At 37.4% G+C, this 11,639-nt stretch overlaps 1 protein-coding gene across 1 annotated transcript; it reads right to left on the bottom strand.

Annotated features, from left to right (window-relative positions):
- Positions 1-6,382: 6,382 nt before the first annotated feature.
- Positions 6,383-7,150, bottom strand: LOC143550409 (uncharacterized). Its single transcript, XM_077041055.1, has one exon. The coding sequence runs from the start codon at positions 7,148-7,150 to the stop codon at positions 6,383-6,385; it is 768 nt and encodes a 255-aa protein (XP_076897170.1).
- Between the last annotated feature and the right edge of the window lie 4,489 nt (positions 7,151-11,639).

Below are 11,639 nucleotides of genomic sequence, written 5' to 3'. Positions count from 1 at the left end.
CGCTACCACCCCGGAAAAGCGAATGTCGTGGCCGATGCTCTTAGTCGTAAGACTCATGTTAAATCTGTCTTGCTCCATTGTGTCACCATCCAATCTGACCTCCAATACCGCATCTTCGACGCACAACACGTCTCCGTCACCGAGGGTAACTTACACGACGATATGTCGTGTGGCGCCGAACTCCAACTTGAAACCAAACGTAATGGTTTACTCTACTATTTGGACCGATTATGGGTTCCGATCGTGACGAGCTTCGCATGTTCATCCTTGATGAAGCTCATAAGTCACGATACTCTATTCATCCCGGTGCGGATAAAATGTATACCGATCTTCGTACCATGTTTTGATGGCCGGGAATGAAGAAAGACATTGCAGTGTATGTATCTAAATGTCTCACTTGCTCTAATGTTAAAGCCGAGCATCAAAAGCCGTTTGGTTTGCTCGAGCAACCTCCGATCCCCGTTTGGAAATGGAAAGACATAGCCATGGATTTCGTTACCAAACTCCCCACTACTCAAAGTCACAATGATAGTATTTAGGTGATTGTTGATCGTTTGACCAGATCAGCTCACTTCATTCCATTCCGTGAAAAGTCCTCCGTGAGTGAATTAGCCCGACTCTATGTCAAGAACATCATTTGCCACCATGGAACGCCTTTGACCATTATTTCCGATCGTGATGGTCAGTTTACCTCTCATTTTTGGAGATCGTTGCAAACCGCCTTGGGTACCCGTATTGATCTAAGCACCACTTATCACCCACAAACCGATGGTCAATCCGAGAGAACAATTCAAACTCTCGAAGATATGCTCCGCTCTTGCGTACTAGATTTTGGTGGAAATTGGGATACTCACTTACCACTTGTAGAGTTTTCCTACAATAATAGCTTTCACACTAGTATTGGCATGGCACCCTTTAAAGCTCTCTACGGCCGAAAATGTCATTCCCCGATTAGTTGGAACAAGGTTGGTGAATCACAACTCACTGGTCCCGAGCTTGTTCAAGAGACTTCCGATCGAATCGCTCTTATTCGTCAAAATCTTCTTGCCGCTCGTAGCCGTAAAAAGAGCTACGCCGATAAGCGTCGTAAACCTCTCGAGTTCAATGTTGGTGATCGAGTTCTCCTCAAAGTATCTCTTTGGAAAGGAGTAGTTCGTTTTGTCAAAAGGAACAAATTATCTCCTCATTTTGTTGGCCCGTTTGAGATCGTTGAAAGGATTGGTAAAGTTGCTCATCGTCTTGATCTTCCCGATGAGCTCTCCAATGTTCATCCAACTTTTCATGTTTCCAATCTCAAGAAGTGCTTAGCTGAGGGGAATCTTCACATACCCCTCAATGAAGTTCAAGTTGATGAATCCATGTGTGCTATCGAGAAACCCGTTGAAATCGTGGATAATATGGACAAAGAAACCAAGCGTAGCCGTATTCCGCTTGTCAAAGTTCGTTGGGAATCTAAGCGTGGTCCCGAGTTCACTTGGGAAAGTAAAGAACAAGTGGAGTCCAAGTACCCGCACCTCTTCCTTACGGCTTAATTTCTAATTTCGGGACGAAATTTCCTAAAGTAGTGAATGCTGTAACATTTCGGGTTTCCGTTCCCTTTCGGTTTTGTAATCATTACCCGACCCGGGTTCGGGTATTTTATCAATAACGTTCGCTATGTTTATTATTTATTTATTTATTTTATTTTATTATAACTATGTTTCGTGTACAAAATTTACCCCTCAATTAACATTAACATACTTTTGAACCCACAACCATAGAGTTGGGACCAAAGTGCAAATATTATGCAATTTTCTGTTCCTCTCTTCTCCCTTACGACTGCTGACACCAAAGACCCCGCCCCCCATTGCTTGTTCCTCAATTCTCGGCCATATTAAACGAAATTGATCACATAATATCATTCCTTACCTTAATACGATCTCACCGACACCCTAAACTTGGTAATCTATGAGCAATTGACAACTAATTCTTTAATAACGAATCGCGGACCAAATAAATCTTAAAGGACTATAAATACTCGCTTATATTTCAATTAAACTTGCACACACCACCTCTACCACTAGTCGACGCAAACCCCTAACTTAATTTCAACTCATAAGCTGCATAAGATCAAATACGAAGTCGTGCTAGAGCCGCAAACCCTAACTCTTGAATCTTATTCAATTCGTGTTTAATTAAGGTACTTTTTATTTTCTTTGAGTTCGGAATTTATCGCTTAGTGGAAGCCCTTTGTCAATTTCGATTAGCAGATGGTATTTGTTGATCAATTGGATGGATTTAGATCTTGGGTTTGTTTTGGGGAAGAACAAGAACGACTCGTTATGCATTTATTTTTTTAGATCCATCATCTTATCAAAGGCGCTGGCCTGATGGCCAGCGCATGATCTCTCAAACACATGTACCGGCCGGGGGCGCAGGTTCGAATCCCCCAGGCCGGTTTTTGTAGTTTAATTTTTTTAATGACATTTTTATCAAAATTCTTGATATTATTATATATTTATAACATTAAACAACCATTATTTAAATAAACCGAACCTTGGGTTATCGTTTTCTTGTCTTTAACCTTTACTTCTTAACTAATCATATATATATATATATAAGGGTATACATATATATAATTATAACGATGATGATACTAATATATATTTTTTTCCCGTTCGTTTAATAAACCGAACAAAATGGTTTATTAATGATCAAAGAATAAACTTTCTTTAAGGTATTAGAACTGTGTATGAAAGTAGACTATATCAACCAATAAGCTCATACATAATAGATTAATTACTGATAGTATAGGGCAATTGATGGCCAATAAGGGGCATATATGTTAATTATGTGATGAGGACCATTAGGCGGTTAGGGTTACAAAAGCGGCACCACTTAGATAGAACGATGTGAATCGGTGCATCGATTCAGAAAGCGACGCTTCATATGTTTATATATTGGCTGTAAGATTGTATTCAGATTCATCAGTTTATCAATTAAAGTTCCATTCCATATAAAATCTCTTGCTCATAATTTCTTTTTATAATCACGAATTTGTTGGCTTCTTTGATTACCTACAACACATGTGATTAGAAACAAACATATATAGGGAAACAATCCAGATTCGATTCACGATAAAAACTATACTAAGGTTGCAAGTAACTGATTGAAAAAAAAGATTTCACAAAAACGTGGTGAAAGAAAAAAAAAAGACCTTCAGATCAGCATCGATCTATTTATTAACTAAAGAACCAAAAATGGTGGTGGATCATCAAGATCCAGTTTCCACTTTTCCATGCCCGTATCTCCAACACCATCTGGTATAAGATGAAAAGAAATGTTTCATTTTCAAAAATCTTGGAATCTTATAAACAAGAATTCGGATATTAAGATTTTACCTGGTAAATACGCGTGCCTGCTATGACCACTCAACATGCTATGATCAGCGTATGCTGTGAGCAGCATTCAGAACACAAAAACATTAGTCAGAATCTGATCAAAACATTTATTAACCTTATCAATGCAATTTAGAAATATGCATAAAAATATCAAAACAATAATTAAAGAACAAAGACCAAAATTGCTTACATTTACATACGCTGAATCGGATGTCTCATCTTCTGGACAACAAAGCCATTGACATAGCCCAAATCGCAATTTCGATGATCCTAACAGAATTTTTATTAATGTATTCACGGTCAATGATTTCCATGCTTCTTCTTGGAAACCTCGACGAGCTCTTACTCGTGATCTGCTCAATGGACAACACTGGATACTCCGGTACTCCCGACATGGTAATACATCAAACCTATTTATGACATCTGCAGGAGATCACTTGCCCAACTTGAACCGATTGCTCTCTCAAGTCGTATCATCATTAACCACTTCCCTCCGTTGGTAAAATCAGAGATCAAGAACTGGTAACACACTCGGTATTGGGACAATTTTCTGGTTTATATTAAACTCAAAGTACGATTACAATGAAGCTAAAATACTGAATGGGAAAAACTTAACTAAAAACAGAAATTGCTAAATGCTTATAAAGAGTAAAAAATACGTAGCCTCTAAGTTCCATGTTCCCATGTACTCCATGTTGTGAATGTGTCAGATACTCCCACGTTCTTTCCAGAATACTCGGTCAATATGCTAATTACCTGGTAACCACCTGTTGTTTAGTCACCAACTGAGACCGAGTCAAACATTAGTTAACATTTTCCCCCTTAATGTTGACTCGGGCCTCCAAGGTCCTCCATTCCCATCAGATTTCTCATTTCGCCAAACTTAATCCGAGGTAAAGCTTTTGTCAAAATGCCGGCCTTCTGAAGCTTCCCACTTACATGTTGTACACAGATCTGTCCCTGTTCAATACACTCTCTAATGAAATGATACTTGGTGTCTATATGCTTTCTCCTTCCGTGGAACACGGGATTCTTCATTAAAGCAATAGCAGACTCATTGTCAACCAATAAATTCACCCGTTGAGGCTCTTCTCCTGTTAGTTCACTTAATAAATTTTTCAGCCATATTGCCTGACACGCAGCTGATGTAGCATCCATGAACTCTGCTTCACAAGAGCTTAGCGCCACAGTTCTCTGTTTTTGCAAAGCCCATGTGATAAGACTATTTGAATAATTAAACACCATACCCGAAGTACCTCTTTGATCTTCGACATCAGTACCATGGCTGCTATCACTATATCCCAACAGCTTACCATCGCCTCCTCTTTTGTACTTTAACTTGTCACCGATCGTCCCTTTTACGAATCGTAACACTTGTTTTAAAGCTTGGAAATGACACACCTTTGGTTTCTCCATGAAACTACTCAACACTCCAGTTGAGTATCCCAAATCAGGCCTTGTGTGGAGTAGGTAACGTAGACTCCCGATGAGACTACGATACATTGTTGCGTCCGCACACTCACCATTCTCATCTTTCATTAGCTGCAACTTTGGATGCATCGGCCACTTCGCTGCATTACAGTTTTCCATCCCAGCTGACTTAAAAATCTTTCGGGCATAACCAGACTGTTTCAAAGTTATCCCATCAGGACCTTGATTTACCTCAATTCCCAGGTATTACGCTAATAACCCCAAGTCACTCATCTCGTACACCTTCATCATTCTCTCTTTGAACTTTCTGACCTCCAACTCATTTGAACCAGTTACAATAAGATCGTCAACATAGACCCCTACAATAAGAAGAGAATTTAAACTCTTGCTTTTGTACACCGCGTGATCTTTAGCACACCGAGTGAAACCAAGATCTTTGAGTGATTGATCTAGGCGAGCATTCCAAGCCCTCGGAGCTTGTCTCAGCCCATAAAGTGCCTTTTTGAATCTGTACACCTTATGTTCTTCCCCTTTCAGAATGAAACCTTCAGGCTGTACAACATACACTTCCTCTAGAAAATCTCCATTAAGAAATGCAGATTTTACATCAAGGTGATGCACAATCCATCCTTCTTTGGCTGCCAACGATAATAAAAAACGTATTGTTTCTAACCTGGCCACGGGAGCGAACACTTCTTCAAAATCAACCCCCTTTCTTTGGACATACCCTTTCGCGACCAATCGCGCTTTGTACTTTGTAACTTTACCTGCTGCATCCTTTTTCAATTTATAGACCCATTTCAGGTCTATTGGTTTGTGACCCACTGGTAATTCTGTCAAGGTCCAGGTCTGGTTCCTTTTAATTGACTCTATCTCAGCCTCCATTGCCTTGTTCCAATCATTATAGTGATATGCTTCTTTGTATGTTGTGGGTTCATCATCCAGCAACAACAACTCTTGATCATAGATGGCTTGTACTTCATCGTCGTTCATCGCCGTCGTATCTTGATAGATGCCTTTAATCGATCGAAACCCTTGAAAGGGTGTGTGATCGAAAGACGTTGCATCAGTCGAGGAAGTATTGTTCCTTTTCTTTTGCGGTGAATATGGAGCAGAAGAAGCCGAGTTGTGTGTTCTTGTGGAATAAACTAGATGGTCAGGTAACTTAGGGGTTGCTGGTGATGTGGGGTCTTGACCTCCAATACTTTCTTCAACTTGACTGTCATACGTGGGTCCAAATCTTAAACCCATTTCTACCCAATCGGCTTCGCTAGTGGGCTGGGCAATTAGCTCCTTTCCCCAAGCCCATGTTTTTGTTTCTTCAAAAATTACATCACGACCCACTATGATCTTATTTGTGATAGGGTTGTAAAGCCGATAGGCTTTGCTTCCCTCCTCAATTCCCAAATTTACCATTGCCTCACTTCTGTCACTTAGCTTAGTTACATGGTTCGACAACTTCTTCACATGAGCAACACAGCCAAACACTCTTATGTGACTTAGTGAGGGTTTTCTTCCTCTCCAGTTCTCGTATGGCGTCCCCTTCTTTACACCCTTTGTAGGAACCCGGTTTAGGAGATAAATAGCATGGCGAACCGCTTCCCCCCAAAACAATTGGGAAGGACCTTATCTTCATTCAGCAGGACCATGTCGGTTGGTTCTTCACCACCAATACTTAGGTATAAGGCAGGTTCTTCTTCTTGAGTATGTGTTAGATTTGCTTCGTCTTGTTTCTCCTTTGTTTCTTTGCATTCTGATGCATAGTGACCATATTGGTCACATTTGAAGCACTTTACATGTCTCTTGTCTCTGTTCTTCGTATCGTGGTTGTATGTGTGACCACCTCGGTAGCCCCTTCCACGACTACTACCTCGGCCCCTCCAGGTACTTCGACCTCCCCGGTCATGTGAATACGATCCCCTCCCTCGGGAATTAGAGAACTGGATCCTCCCTTGACTCTTTGAACCCGAATTCGTTTCCGTCTTTGTAAACAACAAACTGTTGTTACTGTTGGTATTCACTTGGCGAGCCTTTAGACGGTCTTCATATGCCTTCAAACGCCCAATCGCTTCATCAAACGGCATGTTATCCACATCAGTGGTTTGCTCGATGGAAGCAACCAACTGAAGGTAGGTGTCCGAAACAGTGTCAAGCAACTTCCGAACTAAGACACTGTCTTCCAATGTTGCTCCCAAACTGCTGTACTTCGACACCATCCCGGACAATTTGCCGGCATACTCGTCCATTGACTCCCCATCTTTCATTCGAAGGGCCTCAAATTCCCTCTTGAGCGTAGCCAAACGGGCCTTTTGCACCCTTTCAGCCCCTAAATATCTCATCTTTAGAGACTCCTACACCTCCTTAGCCGTCTTCTTCTTCGCCACTTGTAGCAACACGTCTTCTGGTATTGCTTGAAACAGGAAGGCCTGAGCCGTCTTGCTCTCCTTCTCGTTTACGGTTTCTCTGACAGTTTCTTTAATGGATTCCCATAACCCTTGGGCATCCATGATCGCCTCCATCTTTATAGACCATGTGGTATAGTTTGTGGCTGTCAATGTCGGGATTTGGAGGGAAACCGAACTGGTTTCTTTTGGTGTGTTTGAGGTTGTGGCTAAGGTCGACATCGGTTTTAAACGAAGGTATTTGGACATAAAATGATCGAGCTAGGTTTTGGTAAAATCAGAGACCAAGAACTGGTAACACACTTGGTATTGGGACAATTTTCTGGTTTATATTAAACTCAAAGTACGATTCCAATGAAGCTAAAATACTGAATGGGAATAACTTAATTAAAAACAGAAATTGCTAAATGCTTATAAAGAGTAAAAAATACGTAGCCTCCAAGTTCCATGTTCCCATGTACTCCATGTTGTGAATGTGTCAGATACTCCCACGTTCTTTACATAATACTCTCCCACGTTCTTTACAGAATACTCGGTCAATATGCTAATTACCTGGTAACCACCTGTTGCTTAGCTTAGTCACCAACTGAGACCGAGTCAAAAATTAGTTAACACCCTCCGTTTTGATGGAGCACTTAATGTTGATATAACCAAGTTCCAAACCAACAAGCCTGCGCCATACCCGCGTATCCAATTCATTGTTTTCTCATACGCACCGTGATCTTGGTTGAAAAATCTTACCACGAGCAGCTGTCGGTTCCTGAAATCACAAACTCAGTGTTTGAACCCGCTAGCTTGATGGATAAGTGTGATCAGAGGCACGGAAATTACGTGGCTTGTTATTTGATCTTTTGTGGTAATGTTGTTCCTGCTGTTACGAGTATCAAAACTAAAGAAGCTGTGCAGTTTGTTGATTGGTAAATTGTAAGGAACTGTGATAGTAAGTTAGGGGTGTGAACGAGCCTGGCTGCTCGTGAGGTACTTAAGATTGGCTCGCTAAAAGCTTGAATCAAATCAAGCTTAAACGAACTTGAGTAAGCTTGCGAACTTATGCAGGCTCAGTATTTATTATAAACCGGCCGCTCGAGCTTTAAAAATGTAGGTCGAAACGAGCCCAGCAATCAGTTCACGCTCATTCATTTAACTAATTACTATATGAATCGATATAGTGCATATGCGCATTAGTGTTGTATTACATATATGCGATAGTGTACAATTATTAGTGTGGTATTTGCATATATGAAATAGTGTGTATTATATAATGCATTTGTGTTGTATTATATACGATAAAACACTATTTTATATATGCAATACACATTAATACACATATGTATTACACCGAAAGTTAATTTAGGAATAATATCAACTTATTAGAAGGAGAAAAGAAAAAAACCATAAAATATTCTTTTCAAAAAAAGTTAAAATTAATTATTTAGTAGTTCTCTAGTTTTTATTTAAAATGAGTTCTCTTTAGATCTCACCACTATATATTGTTGATGCGATAAGTGATGTTGTGAGAACTAAATCTTAGCTATTGATTAAGTATAATCAATGGTCCAAAATAAAAATAGAATCTTGTAATTTATAGCCATTTATTAAGTATAATCAATGGTAGTTTGGTCTTGTAATATTTTTTAAGTCAAATAGGTTATTAAAGACATTTAATTGGTATTATTACTAATTAATTCAAGGTTACAAATCAATTCATCTATATTTTACTTTTTTAATTAAAAGTAATTTTAATCAAATGTCCTTTAAATCAAATACCAGAATATCTTTATTCACAATTCTTTAAATATGTCAAATACCAAATTCCTTATAACCTACATAGACTCATTTGCATACATAATTTCATTTATTGTGTTGTGGTACTACAAATGTGCATATGAAAATGTTACAAGTGTAAACTATTAGTATGTTTTTTTTTTTTTTGTGTTTAAACTTAAAAAAATAGTTTAATTTTTCTTTAAAGATTTATGCATGCATTGTGTATGTGCTATTACAAATTGCCCACATAAATTGTTATTATGTGTAAGTTTACAAGTTGCCTACAAATATTGGTAGTTCTTTTAGTTTTACCAACACATAACTAATATTTAAATATACACACCTCATACTTGCATACGCCGTTGTTAGATTTTTTTATTTTCACCTACACATAAGTCATATTCACCTATGCATTAAAAATTGAATAAAAATATTAGAAAAAAGATTATTGTGACTTTCAACTAAAAGATTGATTACAAAACCAATTAAAATAAAATTAAAAAAAAATATAATTTGGAACAACATAACTCATACATGAATTTGGTGAAGATTGAACCAAAATATTCATCATTAATATTCAAATGTTGGACCTCATTCACTCTAATTCCTGTATCGCGATCTACTCATTCGAGGGGGCAAGAATAGCCTATTCTAGATATTGAAGAATGAACCCAAATCTCAATTGTTGATTCACTTTAAATATTAATGTAGAATGAAAAAATATTGTCGAGCGTTTATGTGTTTTTATTTAACTAACAGAATTTAAAATAAAACAAAAAAATAAAACAAATTTGATATTATTATTATAATCTCACAATTCCAAAAAAAGTTACTATATAACAAAAGAAACTTAAAAAAATATTAATAGTTACTAAATATAAAAATTACGTTATTTACTATCATATCCCTGCAGTTAATTAAATGAAAAATACAAAAGAAAAAATCTAATTGATTGAAAGGATTTTATGAAATGAACGTAGTTATATGTAGGATCCAATACACAGTCTGCTTATCAAGCAAAGCGTAATACAATGAAAAATATTAATGATGGGTATCAATAACTGTTTTTCTTTGGAAGAAAAAGGCTAGAGAGTGAAAATGGTATAGCCTACGATTGTTCATTTTATTTTTTAAAATTACCCATTTTTTAAATGCGTTTAACCTTTTTATACGACACTACTTTTGTTAAAAACTTACACCATAAATTGGAGCATCTAATATTTTCGTTAATTATTGTTATACCTTTAATTATAAATGAATTCAAAACTTTAGAAAACCTCCCGACACAGGATCTAACAACAATGTTCTTGAATCAATCTCGGCTGTAAACTAGCGGAAATCATTTACAACTTAACCAAAATCACAGATCTTGTAGTGTTTGGTTTATTAAAGGAAATGACAAGGTAGTGAGAGTTGAGAGTTGGTTATACTTATGAAAAAAGGTTACTTTCCGTGTGTACCTTCACTATTTAAAGTGAATGTATACCTTCACTATTTATAGTGAAGGTATGTCATGCATGCTTTCCTTATTTACGATCCAATAGGCTTTGCTTACAAGACCTCAGGTACATACATACATGCAAACAAACCGAAAGCTAACTTAATGCATCGTGAACAAAACAAAATAATACAAAAAACTACACTGTATAAATGGGCCTTACAAAACCCATATAAGTTACACATAAAACGTGTGTGATTTTGTACATACGTAATTATACATATTACATTACATAATTACGTTATCTAATTATCTATATGCGTAATTAGGCACATACGCAATTATGTATGAGCTTAAGTTTCATAGCTGCTCAATTATTCGCTTTTATGTGTAATTATAGCATGAAAAAAAGTACCCATTGCACCAAGGAGACGATGAGATAAGTGTCGAAAAAATTTCAAATTATCGTTATGTATGGCAAACATTACCGGATAAGACAGTTTTGTGGTTCCGCAAAACCCAAGCGGTGTTCATGGGGCATCTAGCCTTTCTCGGGTTCTCGTGTCTATACCCTCCTACCTTATAAACATTTTATTCCATTGTCATTTCTTCTAGTAGATCAAGTGTTTGATATCATGCATTTATATTTGAAAGTGCGAGCATATTTTGATGCTGATAAGGTATGTATTTCTTGAAATTGTGAATCAAGTGATTTATGTTTATAATAGTAATTTCGTGTTTCTTGTTCTGCAATACGTGTATTATGTCTTTTTTTTTATTTGTACTTCATTTAATTTTTGCACCGCGTTGAGGCTTTCTCCTAGATTGCATGACAACTCACTACCTAAAAACGAAAAGTCAGAAATTTTAATTATTTAATAATCTCCTTGTAAGTAACGCCATGCAAATTTAGTATATGTGACAAGTTGACCTACATTGGGAATCTTTAGAGTGTGAGTTTCATTTGGGTTCGTTGGACCTTTTTTTCCCTATGCTTAATCAAAATAAATTATATTGGAAACAAAAATAGAAAAACTGATGTGTTTTATTTTCTTTTAGAAACAAATGATGGTTGACTCGACCCAAGCCCAAACAAAATAGTCCATTGAATTAGGGTTTGGCATTCGCCTATATAGCTGCATCGCGATTGTACGTTCATGTTCAATTCATTCATTGTGAATATCATTTGACGGCCGATGTGTGCTACGATCCAGACCCATT

The sequence above is a fragment of the Bidens hawaiensis genome, unplaced genomic scaffold (genome assembly GCF_021521415.1).
Source record: "Bidens hawaiensis isolate Kalapana, Puna unplaced genomic scaffold, B.hawaiensis_p1.1 tig00016040_1, whole genome shotgun sequence".
NCBI classification, from domain to species: Eukaryota; Viridiplantae; Streptophyta; class Magnoliopsida; order Asterales; family Asteraceae; genus Bidens; species Bidens hawaiensis.
The sequence above is the reverse complement of the archived record's forward strand: the minus strand, read 5'-3'. Positions and strand labels throughout refer to the sequence as shown.